Consider the following 10,074-nt stretch of genomic DNA (forward strand, 5'->3'; position numbering starts at 1 on the left):
TTAATGAGCTGATGAGTTGAATCAGGTGTGTTTGATTAGTGAGAGAAAGAAAACGTGCAGTGTTGGGGGTCCTCCAGGACAGGTTTGAGAACCACTGATCTAACACACTGTTACAACAAAAGTCTCAAGAGGAATTATGGGTGCGTTTATAGCCCGGGTCTCTTCTCTGGTCAAACCACCACCAACAGCCATTGCATGAAGAAAAGGAAACAACAGCAACAACAGAAATAACAAAAAAAATAAAACAACATTACATCATGGGCGGAACATTATTGACTTTTTAAAACGTTCCAGAATCCAGATAATACAAGTCTCCTTACATTTAGGTCTCTTTTAGGTCTATGACTGATTAGTTTGGCTAAGCAAAAATCTTTACTAAAATATTATTATGGCATCCTTCTGTCTCAAAAGACAACGGAATCTGCATCTCTAGACGTTTGTTGAGTTGCAGCGCCTACTGTAGATTCTTGACTCTACTTGATTCTTCAAAGATATTGCAACTTTTATATATTAAACATTCCATTTGCAAGATTTTTTACATATGTTTTCATAGCAGACAAATGGCTGATTCATTTATTCTGGTTAAATGTAAAGATAATTATTGATATATAATAATACAAGAGTAAAATAAATTATTCCTGTTTAAATTATTCACCCTCATGACTGAAGAATTTGCTAACATGGTGATTTAGACGTGAAATGAGTGACAGAACGAAATTACAAAAATAATGTTTTCCAAACACTCTTACTGCCTGGGTCATTCATACACAGTATAATTTCATGTCTTAATATAATGGATAAAACATTAAACTCAGTTTTAATGATGGACATCATATTAGTTCACTTAATGTCAACTTAGCATTTTCGTCATGTTCCCAACTGCTATTTTCTAAAAAAAAATAACTGGAAGTTTATGAAGAAATATTATAGGCCTTCTTCATATTTTTGAAGGAAAAGTTTCAAACAAAACATGTTTTTGTTGTTTTGAAAGCCCCCTAGACACGTTATATTCAATCCCCTAACCCTAAACCTACCTATCACAGAAAGCGTTTTGCATTTTTACATTTTCAAAAAACATCACATATAGTGTTATTTATAAGCGGTTATCCTCGTGGGGACCAATAGCTATAATAGCTTTCATGATCCAGTCAGTTCCTGATAAATAAAATGTCCTGTCCTACATCTTATCTTGTTGTTGGCATCACTCAAATGGGTAACATTATGAAAGTATAATGGGTGGTAAATGACAATTCACAATTGGCTTTAAGTGGTTTGTCACACCTAGTGAATGTACTTATTTGTAGATGCACTATATTGAAGTGATTTATGATATGGTGCCTTTAAACAATGACTTCCTGTTTCCAATAGCAACTAAAAAAAACATCAGTCATGGTATAAGGTGAGTTTAGAAGGGCTTCTTGCAAGATACAGGAAGTGGTAACTCCCTAGACTTCCTGTGGTTCTGTACTTAAACAGGTCTATGTAAAACATACCTCACAATTGGCTTTGGTTGCACTAGATATTTTGCTATACTTTACACATACATATTATCATCTCATTAGTGCTCATAGATTTTCATACACACGGTTTACACATTAATTTTTGTATATGCGCATATATGCTCAAATTTACAATATGGATGTTCTGGCATCATAAACAATGTAAACATATGTACATTAACAGCTACAGAAAATAAAAATCCTCACAAATCCTTTATGTTTTTGTTGTACTGTGTATATATATATATATATAATGAAATACTGTTTTATTGCCTTTATCTTGTGTGTTTAAGCAATACAATCCTTGACAGAAGACCCGACCTAAAAACTCGTCTAGCGATGAAAGTTAATTTTTTTCCTTTTTGTGTGTTTTTTGGACTTTTTTTTCTCTCACCATGGATCTCCCTGCAGTTCGCCTCCTGTGCCTTGAGCAGGGAGAACGCTCCCTCGAGGAACACAAAGAGGAGTTTCTCGAACTGGCCCATCAGACAACCTTCCCGGACAATTGCCTGTGCTCGTTCCTGAACGCCGGCCTGAACACCCTCAGCCACTCAAGCCGCCAAGTCATCACCGTCCCCCATCAGTCACTCAGTTCCTCCAGCCTCTGAGTGCTCCGCTCTATCTGGACCTGTCGCCCTGGCTCCTGTGTCTGCGCTCCTTCCTCCCTCAAATCCAGCATGGACCATCGGACATTCAGCCTCGCCAGGCTCTATCGGACCATTGGCTCCACCTGGGTCGGACATCGGCACGCCTTCGCTGTGGACTTGCTCCACCTCAGCCCTTGGTTGTGGGCTCAATCGCAGCCGCCTGGTTCTTCGCTGTCACTTCACTTCCTCGGCTCTTTGCCTGTGCGTTGGGCTCCAACTCCATCACCATCATCGCCTCCGATCGCCCCCATGCTGGCATCTAGCATTGTCCCACCATGGCTCTTCCCTCTAGCGACACTGCGATGGATTGCAGTCCTGGCTGTGGCCTGGATCTCTTCCATCTGCTCGCCTCTGCTCAAGGCCATTCCCTGGATCACAGCACCTGCACCACCCTGGACTTTCTATATGATCCCTCTCCCAGACTCTTGTCCTCCACCTGAGCCTCCTTCTCCATTCTCCTGCCGGCGTGAGGTTGCGCCTTTCCAGGAGGGGGCGTAATGTCACTGTTTCACTCAGTTTGGACTTTGTTTTCGTTTGCACCATTTCTCCCTGTCTAGTTTAATGTCATGGTCACTGATTTGATTCGTCATAATTTTTGTTTGCATGTATATTTAAGCTCCTTTCTTTCTGTTCATCACTGTCGGGTCTTGTCTATGTTTGGATGTATTGTATGCTACTCTCATTGTGTGAATTTGCCTGTGGATTTATTAAAGACTGCATTATTGCCTTCATCTTTGTGTTCGTGTGTGATACAATCTGTGACACATATGTACATTATCAATATAAAGTTTGTGTAGTTACAGTTTAATATTATATAGATATTTTTGTGTCCCTTACACCGTCCCTACCCTAAACCTTTTTTTTTAATGCAGCTGTATAACAGAAACAGCAGGAATAGAGCTTCTACAGAGTGCAAACACCATAAATAACAATGACCATCTTACACTTGCCTACTTGTTACACATCTAGTTATGAACATAATCTGACCAGCATTTTCTATCATAGACAGAATGTGCTACTTGAAAGGTAATTTTAGAAACATGTCACAACATTTATGATTGAGGTCTTGATAAGATTGATAGATTTGATAGATTTGTTTGAGCTACTTGACAGAAGAATGACTTCCATTTGGATCATTATGATTTATGATACAAAAAGTTTTTGTAGTCTAAATAATGTAAATGTACTAATGTATTTTTTTTTTTGTCCATCAGTAATTTTTGCTCAGTGAGTTGTAAAGTATATCATTGCACTCTGTGTGATATATCTGATGAAGAACTTAGGCCTTCATTAAACTTTAAAAGTCATGAACTCAAGTCTTAGTCAAATCATAAGTGATTGAAACAATCAGTCAACGCTGAATCTCAAGAATTTGTAATAATAGTATTCAAAATAGTGACTTGATGTGCTCATAACTTTTTCAAGGCAGAAAATGGTTTGAATCAACACGTCTTGAAAAGAACAGACAGTAAGCAAGTACACCAAGTTTACTGACTGTGCTGGTGTTCATTCATTATCCACAAGGAGGTGTCACTGAGTTAATTTGAACTCACCATCTTTCTTTTTCTTCATCCTTTTTCTCTTCAACATTTGTATGAAGGTTCAACTAACCTGGACACGGTTCACACAACCTGAAACCGCTACAAACACACTAGATGAGGTTTGACATTTTTCAACTTTTAATAATGAAATTATTAACTTTGTTAATGACAAAAGAAGGCAAACCAATAACAACCAATAGATAGCTACAGAGACCAGGGGCGGTTCTATGGGGGGCCAGTGCCCCTGTGTCGACAAGCTTTGCAATGACCAACACAATGAACGTAATAACCGTTCATGAGCAACTATCACAGAGACAGTGTTTCAGAGATACCCGAGAAAAGATACAGGGAAAAGAAAATATTTAATTTCAGTAATGGACAAGAAATAATATTAATCTATCCAATTGTTCAGTGTTGCTTTTGCAGTAGGCTATTAGATGTTTGTTTTTAAACAACTTGAAACAATCATGACAATACCCAATTGTCCCCTTTTGACCAGGTGCGTAATTTGGGTGTAATCTTTGATGCTCAGCTGACTTTTAATTCTCATTTTAATAACATAACGAAGGTTGCTTTTTTCCAGCTGAGGAACATTGCTCGTATTAGACCCTTTCTCTCTAGGCCTGATGCAGAGAGGCTTATCCATGCCTTCATCACGCCAAAGCTTGATTATTGTAATTCTCTCTTTGCGGGTTTACCAGCAAATTATATTAAGAGGTTGCAATATACACACAGAGGTGTAAAGTCCAGGTTCAGAAAGTAAGTCCTCCTCAGTATTTTGTTCCATTCACCTGGATGTGCTAATTAGCACAGTTTTTTTTTAGCCAGGAGATAGAACTAATTAGTGAAATCAGCTGACTGAGCTCATGGGTGGAATAAACATGGCAGGACTTTCTTACCCCTGGACTTTACACCTCTGCCGCACGTGTTTTGACTTATACATTGTGGTAGATTTTTAATAGATAAAATAGTAAACTGTATATTAAACTAACCATGTCTCTAACATCTAACCTTACTTCTCTTTTCAGGCCTAACATGATAACACTCTGAAACACAATGTACTAAAACGTTCTGTCCTGTGTTTTTTGATGTTGTATTTTTGCCATACCCCTTTGACTTTGGTTGTGTGAGTGTATAAATAACAAGTTTGGGAATTGAAACTAGACAGATGACTAAATTTGAACCTTGTGATTAACAATGAAGTAATCATTAAAACAAAGTTTGCTTTACCTGGTAACAGAAGGGTTTGTCTATGAAAACCAATCAAATTGTGGGGAAATTATGTGATGCAGTATGACATTTTTTCCATACCTCCTTATTCTATAAAAACTGTTGTATTCTTTTAGTTGGTGGGATTCTCAATGGAATTTGTCAGAGATCCTCCGGCCTTGCTTCTTCTTGGGGGAGATTCTCTGAGAACTGCTCGAGAGATCCTCCGGCTGTGATTAAAGCATTTAAAGGACATTTGCTAAGGTCTGTTTGTCAATTATTCCTGCGCAGGAAGTAAGCTAGTTACGGGAACAGGTATTAGTACCCAGCCGTCGTCAATGTGTAGACGCGCTAGAGTATAACTATTATAGGCCCAGGTCGGCTTAGGTCAGATGAGATAGGACTTAGTTAGGTTTAGGGAAAAATCCACTACAACATCTTCACGCCATCACATTACCCCCGTACTCCAGCAACTGCTTCCAGTTCAGCCACGTACTGATTTTAAAATTCTGATTTTAACCTATAAAGCAGTACACGGGTTGGCTCCGGATTATATCTGTGACTTGGTTACTCCATCCATTCCCGATCGCTCTCTCCGCTCTGCTGGCTCTCGCTCTCTCTGTGTCAGCCTCGTTGTAAATTAAAAACCATGGGCCTTTTCCTATAACACACCTAAGTTATGGAACACATTACCTGCATCTATTAGGGATGCTGCTTCTGTGGATTGTTTTAAGAAACTTCTTAAGACACATTTTTTTAGTCAAGCTTTTAATTTATAATTTATAGCTGTGTATTTTTTTTTCCATGTTTGATTATTTTGTTCTGTAAATGCTTAAGCGTTTTGAGTCTGAGAAAGGCGCATTACAAATAAAATGTATTATTATTATTATTATTATCATTATGACTATGCAAACTTTGCAATGAGTCCGCTATCAGAGAACAGATGTAGGTTACATAACATGTAAAATAAATGCTTTAGTTTTGCTTATATAAAGTAAGCATGTATGATAATATAATATTACAGATAAATTAATTTTCCTAAATTGATTTGTGTTAGGACCATCTGTAAGATTATACAGCAGATTTGTTTGTTTTGTTATCAATTTGTTTTGTGTTATGTGTCAAGTATACAGATGCAGAAAAGTGCCTATATTAAGTGTGTTATGTCTTCACTGCTCATTATCACACAATACAAGATCACCGAAATGAACTTGAAATTACTTTAATTCACGTGTAGAGATTGCAGAGTGATGCATGACCCAGTCAAAATGACTCTCAATAATCCTGAAAATAGGTTAAAGTGTTAGTTCACCCTCATGTTGCTCCAAATTTAGGGTTTCTTTCTTCTGTTGAACACAAAAGATGATATTTTGAAGAATGGTGTTAACCAAACTGTTTCGTGCCCATTAACTTGAAAAAACCTGAGAAATTTCTCAGAATATCTTTTTTTTATGTTCAAAAGAAGAAAGTCATATTTGCAACGACATGAGGGTGAGTAAATTATGACAAAACCTTAAGATAAATGTTAAAGTGTACCCCCTAAAAGCAGAAGTGGCCCCTGCCTGGCCCTCCCAGTTACAGTGGTCTAGAACCGCCCATGACAGAGACAGACACAAAGCCGACTAACAAGTATAAAAATAAATGCAGAGAAACAACAGGTGAAAAGCACTTATGATCCAAGGAGGAGAAGACATAATAATCAAGAAATACAAGAAAATAGACGATGGTGAGAGACGTACAGCACATACTTTTGTATAACTATACACATTTTGTGATAAGAGATGTTCAACAATGCATGGGCTACTGTGTCTTCCAGATCATCTGCATCCTTGCCGTTTCTCTCCTACTGCTATCGCTTAGTGTCAGCGGCAACACAAACCGTAAGTATTAAGATCTGCTCTGACTGATAATGTTTGGGAGGCATTAAATGTGTTAAATATAATGTTATGAGTGAAATGCTGTTTGTTGCAGTGGGAAAAAATAACAGACAAACAGATAATAATGTAATATTATCATATATAATTATTATATAAAATTATAATTTTATTTATAATGTATATATGCTGGTAAATATTTGGTTATAAGACTTGAATAACAGCATTTTTGTTTATATTTTAGATATTTCAGTATGCACACAAATAAATAATTAACCCCTCTTAGATAAAACATTTATATGAAGAACCTATGACTTAGAATTAATAATACCCCAAATAATCAATAAGCCAAAATAAAGCCTCTTAGATATTAATGCACTGCATTACGCTAATGGACGTGGTGGGTGAGGGTCTGTGGTAAATATCAGTTTTAAATCCACCTGTATGAAGAAAAGATCACACTAGTTTAAGGTCCAATTCTGACTAATAACTAACTAACTTTGACTGTAGCCTCAATAAACTCTTAATTACGGTTTATTAATAAGGTAGTTGTTAAGTTTAGGTATTGGGTAGGATTAGGGATGTAGAATATGGTCATGCAGAATAAGGTATTAATATGTGCTTTATAAGTACTAATAGACAGCCAATATCCTTGTAATATGCATGCTAATAACAAGTAGTTAAAAGTGAGAATTGGACCCTAAACTAAAGTGCAACCAAAAAAATCTAAACATTATCGGTAGAACCATCACTGAACTTACTTAAACTGCACTATGACGTTATTTTCTTCTAGACCTGACACAAACTTTGTTGCATTATTTTCCTGTTATCATTGTAAAGCTGCTTTGAAACAATCTGTATTGTAAAAAGCGCTATATAAATAAAGGTGACTTGACTTGACTAGAGCGTTTCACCATTTGTAGAAACATGCAAGGTTGAAATGTGTCCAGTAAATGTTTCCTATTACTGCTAACACCAGTAAACATTCTTAGTAGTTGAAATGTTTTAATTGTACAGGAATTTTGTAAGGATTGTGTAAAAAATTCTTCTTATCTTACACAGTTTTCTTTAGTGAAGGATGTCAGTTCAGATAGTAACACTTTATAATAACTTTCATTAATAAATGATTAAACATATAATGCTTAACAGATCGTTAAATTCACATAGCTAGAAATATGATATGCTTGTTAATGTTTACTAGAACTTATTAAACAGTTCATTAATTAACATCATTATTTAATGTAAATTATAATGTTTACAAATGACGTTAAACTTTAAATTTATACGACCATGCAATTCTTGAAAATCTACAAAATGTCATAAAATTTCAGTTCATATAGCGTATTACCTAATGCACTTTTTTTACATTTACAAATGTATAAATACAAAAAAAAGTTGTATCTTTTATAGCTATATTGATCCGGATGTTCAAGAGAAAATTTAACAATATAATGACTGGTCCCAGTTTAATAGTGTGTGAAGTGCTTAAAATGACTAATTAAACTATTTTTATGAATTTAAGTTTAATGAGCATTTATTTACATTAAATAATTATCTGTTAATCATTATGTAATCTTTAATAAGTTTATTTAAACATTAACAAGTTATCTCAGCTATTTGAATATATATTAACTAATGATCCGTTAAGCATTATATAATGTCTGTTAATGATTTATTAATTAAAGATTTTAATCATTGTAAACCATCTGTCGAAATCATTATCCTATGAAATTTTATGACATTTATAAGCATTTCGATTTACATAAAATAATGATCTGTTAATCATTATGTAATGTCTAATAAGTTCATTAGTAAACATTAAGAAGCACATTATCTTATATTTCTAGCTATGTGTATATTAACTAATGATCTGTTAAGCATTAAATAATGTGTATTACTGATTTATTAATGAACGTTATTATAAAGTGTTACTGAAAGTTCTTCCTCTGTTTGATCTTCATCTCCAGTATGCATTGATTTCCTGTTTTCCTTTACTCTTGTAGGGTTTGAGGAGATGCAATGTGTCCAAAGTGTCAGGGTGTCACGAAACACAGTGTTTAGAGCTCGTGTTATGACAGAGTTGAAGATAAACTGTGCTATATCTCAACAAGGATGTCACAGGAGCCCACGAGTCTCATGGTGCAAAATCTATGAAAATGGCTGTAATGATTTAAATCACTCAGATTACATAAAAACTGAGTGGAAGAATATGTCAGAGAATGGAGGGATGGCTTTCCTGATTTTCCTGAACATCTCAATGGAGGACGCAGGTTTATACAGATGTAAGGAAGGTGACAGCTCTGTTAGCCATAACATTAATGTCACTGTAACAGGTAAGTATCTTTTATTTCACTAGTACAATGTAAATATTTACTTGTATAAACTGTAAATATAATAAAAGTGTATTTTAAATATTTTCAGTAAATAAGGAGGATGTGATTTCACACAATCAAAGCAAAACAAGTAAGGGTTAATAATACCATTACCACACATGATATTACACTCAACTTTTTGTTTGCCGATTAGTTGATATGTTTTCTAAAGTCAAAGTGCATGTCTGATAAGTACAGCAGGTATTAAATAGTCTAATGCCTACAAATAATAGGTGACGTGAATACAAATCTGAATGATGATCTGCAGTGGCTCTGGCCGTATGTGTACATCTGCACTGGAATAGCGGGGCTGGTGTTCATAGTTATGGCTGTTATATTACGTTATGTTGTTAGACGCCAAGGTGAGTGGTTTGAGTGCTTTAAATAATATTTTATTATACTTTTTCTTTTGATCATATGATTTAAATAAAAAAAATAAAAAAAAACATTTTTAGGGAGAAAATCGACAGGAAAAGACATGGCAAGTAAAAATCAGGTATCAAATGTTTTAATTTTATTCGGTGGAACTCTTCATATCTGTTGAATAATACATTAATAAATGCCCTGTTTCCAATTCCACAGTGGATAAAAACACAAAAAATGGACCTGCTTCTTCCTCCTCATCTCTGTCTGAACTCAGACCTGCTGACCTCTGTCATATATCGTGTCTAGGAAACTATACCTGCAGCATCAGAAGAAGAGAATGCTCTTTTGAATGCTTCTGAATCTTCAGGCAATGTAATATGGCCTTTGAAACAACTTTTTTTTGTGATCTGACCATAAATACTTCAGAAATTCAGTTCATATATCGCAGTTCTGATTGCTTGTAGTAGTAATATGACATACCGTGGAAGATATTACTCCACAATTGCTTCAGATATGTTGTATTGTTGTTATTTGCGAATCACTGATTGTTATAAACTTTTTATTTA

At 35.3% G+C, this 10,074-nt stretch overlaps 1 protein-coding gene across 3 annotated transcripts; it reads left to right on the plus strand.

Moving 5' to 3' along the window:
* Positions 1 to 6,489: 6,489 nt before the first annotated feature.
* On the plus strand, positions 6,490 to 9,860 carry LOC311078506 (B- and T-lymphocyte attenuator-like; the record flags this gene model as incomplete). 3 transcript variants are annotated; one of them, XM_084107326.1, is made up of 7 exons in its annotated part: positions 6,490 to 6,622; positions 6,713 to 6,776; positions 8,774 to 9,103; positions 9,192 to 9,233; positions 9,376 to 9,504; positions 9,598 to 9,638; positions 9,725 to 9,860. In XM_084107326.1, the coding sequence occupies 7 exons, from the start codon at positions 6,620 to 6,622 to the stop codon at positions 9,812 to 9,814; spliced, it is 699 nt and encodes a 232-aa protein (XP_083963452.1). In that variant the 3' UTR covers positions 9,815 to 9,860. The 3 variants fall into 3 exon arrangements, with proteins under 3 accessions (XP_083963452.1, XP_083963451.1, XP_083963453.1); XM_084107325.1 differs by lacking the exon at positions 6,490 to 6,622 and having other exon boundaries at positions 6,692 to 6,776; XM_084107327.1 differs by lacking the exons at positions 6,490 to 6,622; positions 9,376 to 9,504 and having other exon boundaries at positions 6,692 to 6,776.
* Positions 9,861 to 10,074: the final 214 nt, after the last annotated feature.

The sequence above is a fragment of the Abramis brama genome, assembly GCF_963993115.1.
Source record: "Abramis brama genome assembly, chromosome: 2".
NCBI classification, from domain to species: domain Eukaryota; kingdom Metazoa; phylum Chordata; class Actinopteri; order Cypriniformes; family Leuciscidae; genus Abramis; species Abramis brama.